Source organism: Hyaena hyaena, unplaced genomic scaffold (genome assembly GCF_003009895.1).
Source record: "Hyaena hyaena isolate Hyena2069 unplaced genomic scaffold, ASM300989v1 scaffold_387, whole genome shotgun sequence".
Lineage (NCBI taxonomy): Eukaryota > Metazoa > Chordata > Mammalia > Carnivora > Hyaenidae > Hyaena > Hyaena hyaena.
The window spans coordinates 834269-852435 of record NW_024081019.1 but is presented as its reverse complement, the minus strand read 5'-3'; the positions used below and the strand labels follow the sequence as shown (position 1 = coordinate 852435).

At 37.4% G+C, this 18167-nt stretch overlaps 1 protein-coding gene across 2 annotated transcripts in view; it reads left to right on the top strand.

The window, feature by feature from the left end:
* Positions 1 to 18167, top strand: part of AVL9 (AVL9 cell migration associated) — a 71264-nt gene that overhangs the window by 17725 nt on the left and 35372 nt on the right. For both annotated transcript variants that reach the window (XM_039251147.1, XM_039251146.1), the window contains exons 2-4: positions 6471 to 6591; positions 8298 to 8383; positions 10768 to 10839. In XM_039251147.1, coding sequence (XP_039107078.1) covers positions 6471 to 6591; positions 8298 to 8383; positions 10768 to 10839 — 279 coding nt within the window. The remainder of the gene's footprint in view (positions 1 to 6470; positions 6592 to 8297; positions 8384 to 10767; positions 10840 to 18167) is intronic.

Genomic DNA, 18167 nt, shown 5'->3' with positions numbered 1-18167 from the left:
TTTTTTTTTTCTTTTTTTAAAGTAGGCTCCAGGCCCAGTGTGGGTCTTGAACCAATGACATGGAAATGAAGAGTCATATGCTCTGGGGACTGACCCAGGCACCTCTAGGGGGTGCCCCTAGAGGACTCTGCAATTTGATTTCTAATCTCTGAAAATGAGTGGTAATTTTTACCATTTTTTTTTTTTTTACCATTTTTTACCATTACCATTTTTACCATTCACGGCTAACAAACATATGTTACCATTTCTTACATAGTTCATTTAGCTTTTAGAAAAGTTGCATTTTAATTCCTTATAATTAGAGCATCTTTATTCTGCTTTCACATTTTAGAAATCAGCCATTGTTTTTCCCTCCGTGTCTATTGTAATCATGTAAGTATGTATGGAGTACCTGAGTGGCTCATTTGGTTGAGCACCTGACACTTGATTTTGGCTCAGGTCTCAATCCCAGGGTCGTGAATTGAGCCCCACATCAGACTCTGTGCTGAGTGTGGAGCCTGCTTGGGATTCTCTCTCTCTCTCCCCTTCTGCCCCTCTCCCCTACTCACATGTTCTCTCTCTCTCTCTCTCTAAAATAAAAAATAAAAAAATAAAAAATAAGTATGTAAATTACTAGTGCTTATTGGGATCAAAACAGATTCAGTCTTATGAATGTGAGTTAACAAAAAGATGTTTGAAATTTGCAGGATTTAATAACATTACCCTTTGGGGAGGGAGATATTTGTTGTATCTGTCATACATTTTTTGTGCTGATGTCCTATCAGACACTTTTTTTGATCCCTAAATTTAAGTTAGAGTTTGGGCTGTGAACTTTCATTATTTTTTTTCTTTCCTTTTTTGTTAAAAAAAATTTTTTTAGCATTTATTTATTTTTGAGAGAGAGACAAAGTGCAAGCTGGGGAGGGACAGAGAGAGAGAGAGAGAGAGAGAGAGAGAATCCAAAGCAGGCTGAGCTGTCAGCACAGAGCCCAACGCAGGGCTTGAACCCATGAACCATAAGATCATGACCTGAACCTAAATGGGTCTCTTAACCGTGAGCCACCCAGGTGCCCCTACGAACTTTCATTATTTAATAGTAACCCTACTGGATGATAACCATTCTAAGTGTTTCTTTTCTTTTTAATCTTTGGAGATTGACTTTGGTTTTTGCCCACAATTTTTCACATATACTTAGGGCTGCCATGTACAGTTGTACAGACTTTGCACAGTGTGGCTGCAGGAAGAGCCCTTCATGTAAACTGCAGTGTTGGTGGTTCCACTGGAGTTGTGCAGAGGGGCAGCCAACTGTCCCTACCTTTACTTTCTCTAGTACCGCTTAGTTTAGTTGGCATTATTGTCCAAACTGCCTTTTGATTCAGTTGAGTGGTATTTGAGAAACTCTGGTGACTTCTATGATTCCTGTTAAGCCTCTATGCCATGGAATTGTGTCTGTCTGGATTGTTTTGGACATATCCTAAGGAGAGTATGTAGTCAGTATTCACAATAAGAAGAATATACGGCTTAAGGTTTTAAAATTCCATTGATTGGGAAATAACAGAGTTTTGTTTGTTTTGTTTTTCCCCAGACACCAATTGAGTGTCCTGTGAGTCCATTCTGTTCTGCACTAACTACCCAGAGTTAGTGTCAAACTCCGCACGTTTAAGGGCTTAGTCCCACAAGACGCCTTCACATTATTTTTATTTTTTTTTAATTTTAATTTATTTTTAAAATTTACATCCAAGTTAGCATATAGTGCAACAATGATTTCAGGAGTAGATTCTTTAATGACCCTTACCATTTAGCCCACCCCCCTCCCACAGCCCCTCCAGTAACTCTCTGTTTGTTCTCCATATTTAAGAGTCTCTTATGTTTTTGTCCCCCCTCTCTGTTTTTATATTATTTTTGCTTCCCTTCTGTATGTTCATGTTTTGTGTCTTAAAGTTCTCGTATGAGTGAAGTCATACGATACTTGCCTTTCTCTAATTTCATTTAGCATAATACTCTCTAGTTCCATCCACATAGTTGCAAATAGCAACATTTCATTCTTTTTGATTGACGAATAATACTTCATTGTGTGTGTGTGTGTACATACATATGTATATATGTATACATATATACATATTGAGTGTCCTGTACGTATGTTCATATGTATATATTATATGTACATATGTATGTATGTATATATACACACACACACCACATCTTCTTTATCCATTCATCCATCGATGGACATTTGGGTCACTTTCCATACTTGGCTTTTTTTTTTTTGATAGTGCTGCTATAAACATTGGGGTGCATGTGTCCCTTGGAAACAGCATACCTGTATCCCTTAGATAAATACCTAGTAGTGCAATTGCTGGGTCATAAGGTAGTTCTATTTTTAATTTTTTGAGGGACCTCCATACTGTTTTCCAGAGTGGCTGCACCAGTTTGCATTCCCACCAGCAGTGCAAAAGGGTTCCTCTTTCTCCACATCCTTGCCAACATCTGTTGTTGCCTGAGTTGTTAATTTTAGCCATTCTGGTGGGTGTGAGGTGGTATCTCATAGTGGTTTTTTTTTAATGATTTTTATTTATTTCTAGGAGAGAGAGAGAGACAGCATGAGCAGGGGAGGGTCAGAGAGAGAGGGAGACACAGACTCTGAAACAGGCTCCAGGCTCTGAGCTGGCAGTCAGCACAGAGCCCGACGCGGGGCTCGAACCCATGAACTGCGAGATCATGACCCAAGCGAAAGTTGGACGCTTAACTGACTAAGCCACCCAGGCGCTCCTCTCATAGTGGTTTTGATTTGTATTTCCCTGATGATGAGTGATGTTGAGCATTTTTTCATGTATCAGTTGGCCACCTGGATGTCTTCTTTGGAGAAGTAAGACACCTTCATTTTAGATGCCAGTACTGGGTCCCCAGCTACCTGCACTTCTGTCCGATTCAGCCACAAAGTTGGGAGTTCTCATACTTGTCTCAGGTTCTGTAATTTGCTAGAACATCTAGAACTAAGGAAGACACTGCTTACCTTTGTAGGTTTATTATAAAAGATACAACTCTGGAAAATGAAAGAGATGCATAGGACCAGGTACAGTGAAGGACTTCCATGCCCTCAGTGGACACGCTACCCTCCTGGCACCTCATTGTCCTCACTAACCTGGAATTACCCTAAACCCTATCATTTAGGGGATTTTATGGAACTTTCATTACATGGGCATGATTGATTAAGTCATTAGTTATTGATGATTGCACTCAATCTCCAGTCCCTCTACCCTCCAGAGGTCCACTTTTTTGGTGACCAGGCCCCATCCAAATGCTATTTAGTAGCCCCACCACCACCAGGTCTCCTTGTTAAATAACCCAGGTACAGTTGAAATTGTCTTGTAAATAACAAAAAGTGCTCCATTTACTCAGAAAATTCCAGGGCTTTAGGAGCTCTAGACCAGAACTGAGAACAAGGACAAAATATATATTTTATTATACTAGAATAGTACTGAATAGTTTGTAAGGATGTTAGAAACAAAATGCTCAGCAATAGAGGATTGATTAAATAAACAATACCAAATCACCGTTAAAACTGTTGTGTATATATAGACACAGAAAGGAGTTTGTGTGAACTGTTTTGAACTTGGTTAACATCTTCAGTTTCCAAATGCAAGAATTTGTTGGTAGCAAATAACACTAGCAGAAGTAAAGAATTCTAATGCAAGAATTTGTTGGTAGCAAATAACACCAGCAGAAGAAAAGAATTCTAGAGAGCTGCCAACACAGTGCAGGCAGTGTATAATATATGAAAAGGTTGTGTCCCAAAAGTTAGCTGTTTGAAATTTTAAATACATTCTCCCTGTTAAGGAACAAAAATTCAACTGAATAAATGTGAAGATCTAATTTGGCTTTAAGTGATTTATTGAATCAGGTAGCATCCCATTTAGCAAGTAGTGGGGAGCTCTGAGGAGTTGTACAAAAATTTGGAAGGGTTTTAGGGGTGCCTGGGTGGCTCAGTTGGTTAAGCGGCCAACTTTAGCTCAGGTCATAATCTCATGGTTCGTGGGTTCGAGCCCTGTGTCAGGCTCTGTGCTGACAGCTCAGAGCCTGGAGCCTGCTTCAGATTCTCTGTTTCCGTCTCTCTCTGCCCCTCCCCTGCTCACGCTCTGTCTGTCTGTCTCTCTGTCAAAAATTAAAAAAACATTAAAAAAATTTTTTTTAATTTGGGTGGGTTTTATAAGAAGAGGGTGGGGCAAGGAAGTTATTAATAAGCAAAAGAAAAGGAAGGATTGTTCTAGGCATAGTCTCTTTTTCTTCAGAAAAGGGCACGGGGTTCTGTTAGGTGGGTTACCTCATCTTCCTTTGTGGGATAGAGAGGGCCATATGACCGATTACCTCATCAGGTGCCAATCAGAACGTTCCTGACTGACGAGTTAAGACTGTATTTCCTGGGGGGTGGGGTGGTGGGTTGGAACTTCGGTTAGTTTAGGTTAGGTATTAAGCCGTGTTTGGTGACTTGGTCCAAGTGGCTCCATTTTGGGCCTATGGATTTCCTTTTAACACCTCAAAGAAACAATGTAAGTACTCTGGGTCCGCTCAGCCTGAAGCCAACTTAATATTACTCATGGAATTCTTGGATTATATGCAGTATCTACACTTAAAACAGGTTTATGAGTTGATTTCATCTTAAGTTCCAACTAGAGTCCAAAACAGATCTTCATTCAGTAAAATGAGGAGTTGGGAGAATAGATTGAACATAGCAAAGCATCAGATATTAAACTCTGTTGGTAATTTGTTAACTAAATCTTCAGAGAAGGAGATAGATTTCTACATCTCCCTGTGTGTCCAGGAGGATAGGATGGAAATAAGATTTCCTTCGAAAGCCAGGCACTATTTGCCTTTTTTTTTTTTTTACTCTAAAATTAATGCATACCCATTTAAAAATAAATACCAGTTTACTTAAAAGTCAATGATAATCTCCGTTTGTTGTCAAGTAATGCAGAAAAAGTGTGTATTATACACGTGCAACACAGATAAAGCACATGTGACCAAAATATTAGTAGTCTGTGAATATAGATGGTTGTAAGGTTGTTTATGTTCTTTCAACTTTTCTGTAAGTTTAAAATTTTCCAAAAGAAGAAGATGGGGATGAAAAAAATTTAACAGGAATATTCCTTTATCTCCAATCCCCAACCCTATTCACCTCTCCAGAGGTAAACTCTTAACTTGTATCTTTTCAAGTGATGAATTAAATTCATTTACAAAGATACAGAAATAGAATTTTTTGCATAAATGTAATCATAGTATAAGTAGAATTATACTATATTTACTGATATTCTGCTTGCTTTTTATATTTAACAGTATGTATTAGTTTTCTACTGTGCCATAAATTACCACAAACTTAATGACTTAATACATAGAGAGTTCCAGAGGTCAGAACTCAGAAATGGATTTCATTGGGCTAAAATCAAGGAGTGCTGTGTTTCTTCAGGACAGTTAGGGTAAATCAACTTTCTTGCCTTTTCCAGCTTTTAGAGGTCACCTGCAGTCCTTGCCTCTTGGCCTGTTTCTCAAGCTTCAAAGCATCTTAAACCTTAGCATTTTCAGATATTTTTGACTTTTTTTTTTTTTTTTTTTTTTGAGAGAAGAGAAGAGAGAGGATGTAAATGAGCTAGGGACAGAGAGAGTAGAGGGAGGCGGAGGACTCACCCATAGCAGGGCTGTGTTTTACCTGAAGTGGGACTTGAACATACAAACTGTAAGATTATGATCTAAGCCAAAGTCTGATGCTTAAACAACTAAGTTATCCAGGCACCCCCAAGTCTCAGGCATTTAATTCTTCCTTCTCCACAAGTCTTGTTGAAATAACAAAAAGAAATAGAAACAAAGTAAATGCGATAAACTTGGGGAATACCAGAAACCGAAGGTGTATACTAAAAACTTTGTTACTTCTACCAGACAGTGTTGAAGAGATTTCATTCAACTTTTCACTGACCAGTTCTCAATCTTAGAAGAAAATAACCTGAAATGTTGATTAATGCCCACTCCTCCTCCTACCAACCCCCCCAGCAAAAACATAGCTCAAAGCTACATGTATTGTGAGCAAGGGAGCCAGTTGATGAGAAGCAAGCTCAGATCTTGGCTCCTATTTCTCAGCTTCTTTGTTGTACCTCTTCTGCTCAATTCAGTAGGATGTTGGTTTTTCTCAGGGCTTCATGGCTTTAGTTACCATCTCTGATGACAGTTTCTAAATGTAAATATCCAATCTGTTCATCACCACTACTATCCCCTATCCTCCTATGCACATTAAAATCCAAAAACCTTTAAGTCAGAAAGGGGAAAAGTATTCAAAGTCTTTCCTCCTTTTACTCCTTGTTTCCTTATCCTCTCCTGTACCGTAGGTTTGCTGATAATGCCAAGTGGCATCAACAAACGTGCAAAGCTTAAAAGTTTTTGCCTATCAGGATAAAATGCCCCCTTTTGATTAACAACCTTTTGGCTAACATTCCTTACTATTTTAGGTTGAATTCTCTTACCCGCCCCTGATTCCAGGAGATGGACATGATAGCCACATTTTACCTGAAGAATGGAAGTATTTGCCCTTCCTTGCCTTACCAGATGGCGCACACAACTACCAGGAAGGTATGTAAACAATGGAGCAATTAGTTAAGTGCCCCCCCCTTTTTTTCTTAAATTTATCAAGACATCTTAGATTCTAAATATTTTGATAAATGAAAGACCTTTGGCTCCTTGTAACTATTTATAAAACATGTAAGTGCTTGTTTGGAGTTGACTAGTCAGGCACTGGAAGATTTGCAGAGGAGTGCTGGGCTTTATTATGTTGGTAATGTTGTTGAACATTGGCCACTCTTGCCAGGAGCACTGGCTAAATAAATAAAGCGATTAGCCAGATTAGGACATCTGTTACTGGTAGCACTTCCTACATTTATTCTTGAGACTCCTCTCAAAGTAAAGCTAAAGGGCTTACCTGTACTAGCCACTGATTGATTGACTGGGGCTCTAGCTGCAAACTTAACTAGGTTAGTACACTAGTGCCCACCTGGAATTGATTCTCCACCCCTGGAGCCACTGCCATTGCAGTGCTCTGCTTAAAGTTGCATATCGAGGGTACCTGGCTGGCTCATTTGGTAGAGTTTGCGACTCTTTTTTTTTTTTTTTTTTTAACATTATTTATTTTGAGGGAGAGAGAGACAGAGTGCAAGCAGGAGAGGGGCAGAGAGGTTGAGACACAGAATCTGAGCCTGACACAGGGTTCGAGCTCATGAACCATGAGATCATGGCCTGAGCCAAAGTCAGATGCTTAACAGACTGAGCCACCCAGGCAACTCTTGATCTTGGGGTTGTAAGTCTGAACCCCATGTTGGGTTTAGAGATTACTTAAAAATAAAATCTTTAAAAAATAAAATAAAAGTTTATGTGTCAGAGAAGCATGTTAACATCCTCAGAAAACAATGCTATGACTTTAGTACTGAGTCTCCTACCTGTAAATGAGTGTTTTGACTGGCTTCACAAAGAACTAAGTTTTATCATGGCATTAGGGGCTCTACCAAAACTTGGTTTAATTACTTGTTTTCCTAATACTTAATAATTTTCATATGAAACAAAATGTTACTCTGCAGTTTAACAAAATTTAAATACATTATTCTTAATCTTACAAATATTTTTTCCTGGCTTTTTTTTTTTTATCATGAAAGCTCTTAAAAAGAAAAAAAGGTTGAAAAAATAGTATAGCAAATATTCCACAAGTTTTCTTTTTATTTCTGTGTGTACAGTTTTGCTTCCACTATTTGAAAGTCTAACACCATGTTGCAGACATCATGACAGTTGACTTCTAAATACTTCAGCATGCACTCCTATGAATGAGATCATTCCTCAGGATAATTTCTAGTACCATTATCACGGCTAATAGATTTGACACTAATTCGAGAGAATATCATCTAATGTCTAATCTGTGTTCAAATTTCCTCAGTTATTTCAAGAATTTCTTGGATCCATCCAAGATTCATGTGATGATTTCATTTTTATGGTTCTCTACTTTCTGTTAATCTGGAATAAATTATTTTTTGGGATAAGTGATTGTGTAGTTTCAGTTTAATCTGTTATTCAGCCTTTTGGGCTTTTGAGAATGCGTGAATATACACAATAAGGCAATGAGAGTGATGCTAAGAAACCAGTGGTTGTGATGCTAGATGTAAGTATGACATGGGCTCCTTGTTACATTATCGTTTTTGTTTTAATTATTAACTGCATATAGTAACTTCAGTTTACATTATTTATTAATAAGGGTAATTGACTTTGGTATTTACATTTTTCTGTGTGTCTCTTAGATACTGTATTTTTTCACTTGCCACCCAGAAATGGAAATGGAGCTACAGTCTACGGTATCTCCTGCTATCGGCAAATTGAAGCCAAGGTATGGTAGTTACAATGAACAACAACAAAAAACCACTGATGCTGTTTTTTAAATTTTCATAAACAATTTGAAGTTGTTTTCCCAATAGTACCAGTTTATTCACATAAATGTTTTTGTCAGTCGACATGGGCAAGTATAATTATCGTAAAGTATTTTGTCCATTTTTTTAAAGTTTATTTTTGAGAGCGAGAGGGAGAGAGCCAGCATGAGCACATGAACAGAGGAGGGGCAGAGAGAGAGGGGGACAGAGGATCTAAAGTGGGTTCTTTGCTCACAGTGGAGAGCCCGATGTAGAGCTGAACTCACGAACCATGAGATCATGATCTGAGCCAAGGTCAGGTGCTTAATTGACTGAGCCACCTAGGCATCCCTGGTCCATTGTCTTTAGATAGTTATACCTAAATTACTAGGTATAATTTCTGTCTTCAAAATACAGACAAAATACTGTCTTCAAAATGCTGTATTTAAATTTTACAGTGTCCTTGAATTTTCTTTTTTTAATGTTTGGTATGTAATTCAGAAAAATTGATAATGTGTGTTGTATTTTAAGCAGCTGTTTAGAATTAGTGGAAAGTACTTGTAGTAGCTTTGAAATACTTGCATGTTATCTTAATGATCTACAACTAAGATTTTGTTAATTCTTAAATTACCTGCCAGTTTAATGCCTGAATTACTATAATAGCTCTAATTAATACAAATAAGCCAAGATGGGGGTAGGTTCCCCTTTCATGGTTTGCTTCTGAGCAGCACTGGGTTTTTTGTGGTGAGGATACTCTGTGAGTAAAAATCTCTTAACCTTTCAGTAGATCATTAATACTCTAAATCTTTTTTAGATACACATGTGGCCTTCCCTTCTGAATTAGAATCTCTGAGAGTAAAGCCTAGATAACTATGAGTTTTAAAAGGCTTCCTCAGGTGAATAACTAAGTAAACTAAAATTTATATATATATATAATTTTATATTTTTTATAAATCTATAAACATTTTATGTATATTTTTATATATTTATATAAATACATAAAATTTTATATATATAAATTTTTTATGTATATTAAAAGTTTTTTATAATGACCCTTTCAAACATGCAGATAAATTAAAAGAATTGTACTATGAACACCTGTATACCCAATAGTAGTCCGTGTTCTACTACATTTGCTTAGTGTGTGTCTGCATTTTTCCCTGAATCATTTCAAAATGAATTGCAGGTATAAATTCCACCATCCCCAAAGTAGTTAACTACTGTGAAACAGTCCTTCACGTACAGGGCCTGGGATATAGGACACACCCAGTAAATACCTATGGAATGAATAACCGAAGTTAAAGGTAAACCTGAGAGCAGGAGTTAGCCTGGCACTTTTGTGCATTTGATGGCCTCATATACTGTTACCCTTAATCTATGTTTACATGAGATGAACTGAATTGCCCCCCTTTCTTGGAGATTCTTCCTTTTACTCTAGTCCCCTTTAGATTGTGTAAACACTAGTAAAATTATTTCCTCAAGGCCATCAACATTGACAACAGTTCTCATGCTCCACATAGTCTTTAAATGGCATTTCATAACATCTGTCGCCCTCACCCCTGGGTCTGACCCATCTTACAGTATATTGGGATTGCCCCTTTCTCCAAATATTTCTATCCTCACCTGATGACAGATATCAGAAGGACCTAGAGCCTAGAAGAAAGACTGATTCCCTTTGATTGAAGGTGAGACCTGACAGATGAATCCAGTCAAGGCAGAGGTAGAAAACAGATTGAGGGAAGGCTCTATTCTTGACTTAATGACTAGTCATCAGTCATAAGTCAGTTGAAGACACTGAGGTTCATTGGTCCTCAGGACAGGTGCAAGGAGATGTTAGGCTGTATACTACAGAGGGGAAGAGTAGTTCTTAGTTTGCTCACAGAGTTAGCTGATGATCAAGTCAAGGCTTGTTCTTTACTAGCAGAGAATGTAGACATCTCACATGGTCATCCTCAGAATCATCAAGGAATGAGATATGGCTCAAGGCTGGGCTATGATACCAGTTTGCCAGGATAAACTAGCCCCCTCTCACCAGTGACAATAGTCTCAGAGTGCCCATTTTCAAACCAGAACCAAGGACATTTGATTTGCATTATGGATGTGGCAGCTTACACAAAAAGTGTTCTCAGTGAGCTGCTTGAAGGTAGGGATTGTCTCTCACTGTTAATTCCCAGTGCCTACCAGATTCTGGCACATATTTCCTGGCTGACTCATTCAATAAATATTTTCTGAGATTCTCAGTAAACTTGGAATTTAACTAAATGTAAAAATTTTTTCTATCTCACTGCTGTTTTTATATTGAAAGATAGTGATTTTTAAATATTTCTGTGGAATATTTTTAATAAGGACTCTTTGTTTATAATAGGCATTGAAAGTGCGGCAAGCAGATATCACCAGAGAGACGGTTCAGAAAAGTGTCTGTGTTCTAAGCAAGTTGGTAAGAGACCAAGTAACTTGTTAATGTGTTCATTAGAATCTCTTCATGGTAGATTTTTACTTGAAGATGAGGCACTATTAGAATAAGGAGGGGTTATGGAAACAGTTATAGATTAAAATTCATCAGGAGCCCGTTATTTATTCTCTTGCATCTCCTCTTTCTCTTTGCATTTCAGCAGTTTTAGTCTCATTTGCGCCTTTACCCAGCAGTAGATAAGAGGAAGGAAATCTTCTAGATAGGTTTTTGGGAAAGAGGTTGACACTTGACCAAAATGAAGTAGCTGATACATTTCATTTATCCATTTTTATTTTGTTTTTAAGACTTTGGATAAATAGGGGCGCCTGGGTGGCTTAGTCAGTTAAGCGTCCAACTTTCGCTTGGGTCATGATCTCGCAGTTCGTGGGTTCGAGCCCCGCGTCGGGCTCTGTGCTGACTGCCAGCTCAGAGTCTGGAGCCTATTTCAGAGTCTGTCACTCCCTCTCTCTCTGACCCTCCCCTGCTCACGCTGTCTCTCTCTCTCTCCTAGAAATAAATAAAACATTAAAAAAAAATTTTTTAAAAAAAGGACTTTGGATAAATAGTATTTTACTAAAATTCAAAATATAATTTGCTCAGATTGTATTGATATAAAAGTATATGACTCTTGCTATGAAAAATTGTAGCCTTAACTTTTTAAAATTTAAAAGTTTTGAGGAATGGAAATGACATAATTGTACAATAGCAATGCTTTAAAATTGTTTCATCTATGTACAAGTTGATCAGATGCAGGTGTATAATTATTTTAACTTTTTGTTTTTAGTAGGAAATACATAGTACTTATTTTTCATAGTTCCCTGTTAAACCATTTGTAATATTCCATTTTTATTACTAATGGGATATTAACACCTTTACTGATAGGTAACCCCAAACGACTAATTCTGCATATAAAATATTATCCCCCAAGTCCTGTCTGTGGGGAGAAATTCAGATCTCTATCATATTAATTGTCTTACAGTATATATTACTGAATACAATCATTTCTGCATTTAACCTAAATCAAAATGGAAAATATTTCATTTTCCTAGTCACCAAGCGTATATAGGTTTTGTTTCATTATGTCTTCTACATTGTCCAATTTCTTCTATTCAGACAACTTGAATGTAGTTTGCTTAACTACATTGAGTTTTGCAAAATAGGATTTATTTTGGCTTTTCACTATGAAGCTTAAAAAAATCCTGGATAACAATAATAATTTATACTGTGGGCCTTGATAATTAAGATTTTGAGGATCAGATATTTCTTCCAAGATCTTAGTTTTAAATAGAGAGCAAGAATAGTTTCCTTAAAAAAAAAAGGGGGAATGGTTGTAAAAGCCCTTGATATCAGAAAATTAGTAGATTGTACATGGTTTCTAAAATGGTAGCCTGAAAAATAGACATCGATGAATTACTTTTCTATACTGGGCCAGATGACCAAAGCATAGGAGTACCAGACAATATAGTAGACACAACATGTTGAAAGGCTTCCTGAGTAATATTTCTTCAAAGACAATTATAATAACAATAAATGTCATTTATCAGATGGCTGTATGTCAGGTATTAATTCTATACCAGATACTTTTTAGATATAATTGTGATTTGAATCCTCATGTAAAAACAGATCTAAGTATTTATTGCTCTCATTTTACAAAGAAAGATGTATAATAGAGAAAAATGTCTAATTCTCATAGACCTTTAACTACTGAGTGATAAAATTGGGGTGAAGATCCAGTTTTACCTTTCTTTAAATAGGCATAGGGGATAAGGGGAGCTAGTTTACGCAAAAAGGTTTGATGGTTCATAGTACATTGGAGGCTCTATATAAAAATATAATGACTTTATACTTTTCGATGGTAATAATATATTAACAGGGATATTGGTGGTAGGAGGGGACTTTTCCAGTATTTAACTATTTATTGTATATATACAGCATTGGTCACTGCATTCCAGGAAGAACGTAAAAATCAGAAAACATCTAGAAAAGAACATTGAAAATAAAAAGGATGGAAATGGTAGAGGAGGGTCTTAAATAGAAATAAAGAATTAAGGAATAATTTTTTTGAAGTATACAAAAGAATATTTTGGGGTTTTTTTAAATGTTTTTTATTTTATTTATTTCTAGGAGAGACAGCGTGAGCAGGGGAGGGTCAGAGAGAGAGGGAGTCACAGACTGAAACAGGCTCCAGGCTCTGAGCTGGCAGTCAGCACAGAGCCCGATGCGGGGCCCGAACCCACGAACTGTGAGATCATGACCTAAGCGAAAGTCAGACGCTTAACCGACTAAGCCACCCAGGCGCCCCTACAAAAGAATATTTTGATAAAGGACACAGACTAGTTGTTCCAAGCCTCCAACGGAGGACACAAAAGGGAAATTAACTTAAATTTAATCATGAATAGTCAATTAGATATAAGAACCGACTGTTATAAGGATGATTAAATGTCACTACAAACCAGTATAACAGTGTAGAATTAGAATGTTCTACATTTTATAATGACTATTTGCAACAACATGGATGGAACTCTATAGAGTATATCATGCTAAGCAAAATTAGAGAAAGATATCATATGACTTCACTCCTATGCAGAATTTAAGATATAAAACAGATGAACATAAGGGAAGGGAAGCAAAAATAATATAAAAAGAGAGAAGGAAACAAACCATAAGAGACTCTTAAATACGGAGAACACACTGAGGGTTGCTGGGGGAGTGTTGGGTGGAGGGATGGGCTAAATGGGCAAGGGACATTAAGGAAGACGTTAGAATGAAGACTGGTTATATGTAAGGGATGAATCACTGGATTCTTCCCTTGAAATCATTACTACACTATATGCTAACTTGGATATAAATTAAACATAGAGGGGGAATTTTTATAATGGCTAACGTTTAAGTGCCTTTTTTTAAAAGATATTTTTAAATGTTTATTGATTTTTTAATATAATTTATTGTCAAATTGGCTAACATACTGTGTGTAAAGTGTACGTTTGGTTTTGGCGTAGGTTCCCATGGTTCATCGCTTACATATGACAGACACCCACTGCTTATCCCAACAAGTGCCCTCCTCAGTGCCCATCACCCAGTTTCTCCTCCCCACCCCCCCATCAACCCTCAATTTGTTCTCTGTATTTAAGAGTCTCTTATGGTTTGCCTCCCTCCCTCTCTGTTTGTAACTATTTTTTTCCCCTTCCCTTTCCCCATCGTCTTCTGTTAAGTTTCTCAATATCCACATATGAGTGAAAACATGTGATATCTGTCTTTCTCTGATTCACTTATTTCACTCAGGATAATAGCTTCCAGTTCCATCTACGTTGCTACACATGGCCAGATTTCATTCTTTCTCATTGCCAAGTAGTATTCCACTTATATATAAACCACATCTTTATACATTCATCAGTAGATGGACATTTAGGCTCTTTCCATAATTTGACTATTGTTGAAAGTGCTGCTATTGGGGTACATGTGCCCCTATGAATCAGCACTCCAGTATCCTTTGGATAAATTCCCAGTAGTGCTATTGCTGGGTCGTAGGGTAGTTCTATTTTTAATTTTTTGAGAAACCTCCATACTGTTTTCCAGAGTGGCTGCACCAGTTTGTATACCCACCAACAGTGCAAGAGGGTTCTTGTTTCTCCACATCCTCACAAGCATCTGTTGTTTCTTGAGTTGTTAATTTTAGCCACTCTGACCAGTGTGCAGTGGCTTCTCAGTATAGTTTTGATCTGCATTTCCCTGATGATGAGCGACGTTGAGCATCTTCACGTGTCTGTTGGCCATCTGGATGTTGTCTTTATAACAGTGTCTATTCATGTTTTATGCCCATTTCTTCACTGGGTTATTTTTTGGGTGTTGTTTCATAAGTTCTTATAGATTTTGGATACGAACTCTTTATCTGATATGTCATTTGCAAATATCTTTTCCCATTCTGTCGGTTGCCATTTAGTTTTGTTGTTTCCTATGCAGTCCAGAAGCCTTTTATCTTGATGAGGTCCCAGTAGTTCATTTTTGCTTTTAATTCCCTTGCCTTTGGAGATACATAGAGCAAGAATTTGCTGTGCCTGAGGTCAGAAAGGTTGTTGCCTATCTCCTTTAGGGTTTTGATGGTTTCCTGCCTCACATTTAGGTCTTTTATCCTTTTTTGTTTTTATTTTTGTGTATGGTGTAAGAAAGTGGCCTAGTTTCATTTTCTGCATGTTGTCCAGTTCTCCCAGCACCATTTGCTAAAGAGACCATCTTTTTTCCATTGGATACTCCTTCCTGCTTTGTTAAAGATTAGTTGGGCATACATTTGTGGGTCCAATTCTGGGTTCTCTATTCCATTGGTCTGTGTGTCTGTTTTTGTGCCAATACCATACTGTTTTGATGATTACAACTTTGTAGCAGAGGCTAAAGTCTGGGATTGTGATTACTTCTGCTTTAGTTGGCTGTTTGGGGTCTTTTGTGGTTCCATACAATTTTAGGATTGTTTGTTGTAGCTTTGAGAAGAATGCTGGTGCAATTTTGATTGGGATTGCATTGAATGTATAGATTGCTTTGGGTAGTATTGACATTTTAACAATATTTATTCTTCCAGTCCATGAGCACAGATTGTTTTTCCATTTCTTTGTATCTTCTTCAGTTTCCTTCATAAGTTTTGTATAGTTTTCAGCATACAGATCTTTTACATCTTTGGTTAGGTTTATTCCTAGGTATTTTATGGTTCTTGGTACAATTGTGAATGGGATCAATTTCTTGAATTCTCTTTCTGTTACTTCATTATTGGTGTATAGAAATGCAACTGATTTCTGTACATTGATTTTATACCCTGCAACTTTGCTAAATTCATGGATCAGTTCTAGTAGCCTTTTGGTGGAGTCTGTCGGGTTTTCTATGTAGAGTATCATGTCATCTGCAAAAAGTGAAAATATGACTTCTTCTTTGCCAGTTTTGATGCCTTTTATTTCCTTTTGTTGTCTGCTGATGTTAGGACTTCGTTCGAATACTATGTTAAACAACAGTGGTGAGAGTGGACATCCCTGTTATGTTTCTGATCTCGGGGGAGAGCTCTCAGTTTTTCCCCATTGAGGATGGTATTAGCTGTGGGCTTTTCCTATATGGCTTGTATGATGTTTAGGTATGTTCCTTCTATGCTGACTTTCTTGTAGGTTTTTATTAAGAAAGCATGCTGTATTTTGACAAGTGCTTTTTCTGCGTCTATTGACAGGATCATATGGTTCTGATCCTTCTTTCTATTAATGTGATGTATCATTGATTTGCAAATATTGAACCAGCCCTGCAGCCCAGGAATGAATCCCATTTGATCATGGTGAATAATTCTTTTTATATGCAGTTGAATTTGATTTGCTAGTATCTTGTTGAGAATTTTGGTATCCGTGTTCATCTGGGATATTGGCCTATAATTCTCCTTTTTTGTGGGGTCTGTGTCTGGTTTGGGAATCAAGGTAATGCTGGCTTCATTGAATGAGTCTGGAAACTTTCCGTTTATTTCTTCCCATTTGAGTTTTGTTAGTGTGTGTATGTCTAGGAATTTGTCCTTTTCTTCCAGGTTGTCTAGTTTGTTGGCATAATTTTTCATAGTATTCTCTGATAATTGTATTTCTGAGGATTGGTTGTGATAAGTCCATTCATTATTTTATCTGTTTAGGTGCTCTTTTTTTGAGAAGTCTGGCTAGGGGTGTATCAATTTTGTTTATTTTTTCAAACAACAAGCTCTTAGTTTCATTGATCTGTTCTGTTTTTTTGGATTCTATATTATTTCTGCTCTGATCTGTATTATTTTTCTTCTGCTGCTGGCCTTGGGGTTTCTTTGCTTTTCTGCTTCTTATTCCTTTAGGTGTGCTCTTAGATTATGTATTTGGGATTGTTCTTGTTTCTTGAGATAGGCGTGATTGCAATGTATTCTCTTCTTAGGACTGCCTTTGCTACATCTCAAAGGGTTTGGACTATCGTATTTTCATTTTCATTTCTTTCCGTATATTTTTTAATTTCTTCTTTAATTGCCTGGTTGCCCCATTCTTTTTTTTTCTTTTTCTTTTTTTTATGTTTAACTTATTTTTGAGAGAGAGAGACAGCATGAACAGGGAAGGGTCAGAGAGAGAGGGAGACACAGAATCTGAAAACAGTCTCCAGGCTCTGAGCTAGCTGTCAGCACAGAGCCCGATGTGGGGCTCGAACCCACCAACCATGAGATCATGACGTAGGCTGAAGTCAGACGCTTAACCAACTGAGCCACCCAGGCGCCCCTCCATTCAGTTTTTAGTAGGATGTTCTTTAACCTCCATGCATTTGGAGATTTTCCAGCCTTTTTCCTGTAGTTGATTTCAACTTTCATAGCATTGTGATCTGAAAATGTTCATGGTATGATCTCAGTTATTTTATATTTATTGAGGGCTCTTTTGTGACCCACTATGTGATCTGTCTTGGAGAATGTTCCAGGTGCACTCGAGAAGAATGTGTATTCTGTTTTAGGACGAAGTTCTGAATATATCTGTCATGTCCATCTGGTCCAGTGTATCATTCAGGGCCATTGTTTCTTTATTGATTTTTCTTCCTAGACCTGTCCATTGCTGTAAGTGGAGTATTAAAGTCCACTGCAATTACCACATTCTTAGCAATAAGATTGCTTATGTTTGTGATTGTTTTATATATTTGGGTGTTCCAAATTCAGTGCATAAACATTTATAACTGTTAGCTCATCTTGATGGATAGACCCCATAATTATGATATAATGCTCATCTTCATCTCTTATTACAGCCTTTAGTTTAAATTCTAGTTTGTCTGATATAAGTTTAGCTACTCCAGCTTTCTTTTGACTTCCAGCAGCATGACAGATGGTTCTCCATCCCCTCACATTCAATCTGAAGGTGTCCTCAGGTCTAAAATGGGTCTCTTATAGACCACAAATAGATGGGTCTTGTTTTTTTATCCATTCTGATACCCTATGTCTTTTGATTAGAGCATTTATTCCCTTTATATTCAGTGTTATTTAAAGATACAGATTTAGAGTCATTGTGTTATCTGTAGGTTTCATGTTTGATGATGTCTCTGGTCCTTTGTGGTCTTTGTAACATTCCACTCACAGAGTTTCCCTTAGGATCTCGATCTCTCTCTGTCTCTCTGTCTCTCTCTCTAACATTTATTTATTTTTGAGAGACAGAGTGTGAGTTGGGGAGGGGCAGAGAGGGAGACACAGAATCTGAAGCAGACTTGAGGCTCTGAGCCGTCAGCACAGAGCCTGATGTGGGGATTGAACCCATGAACCCATGAGATCATGACCTGAGCTAAAGCTAGAGGCTTAACTGACTGAGCCACCCAGG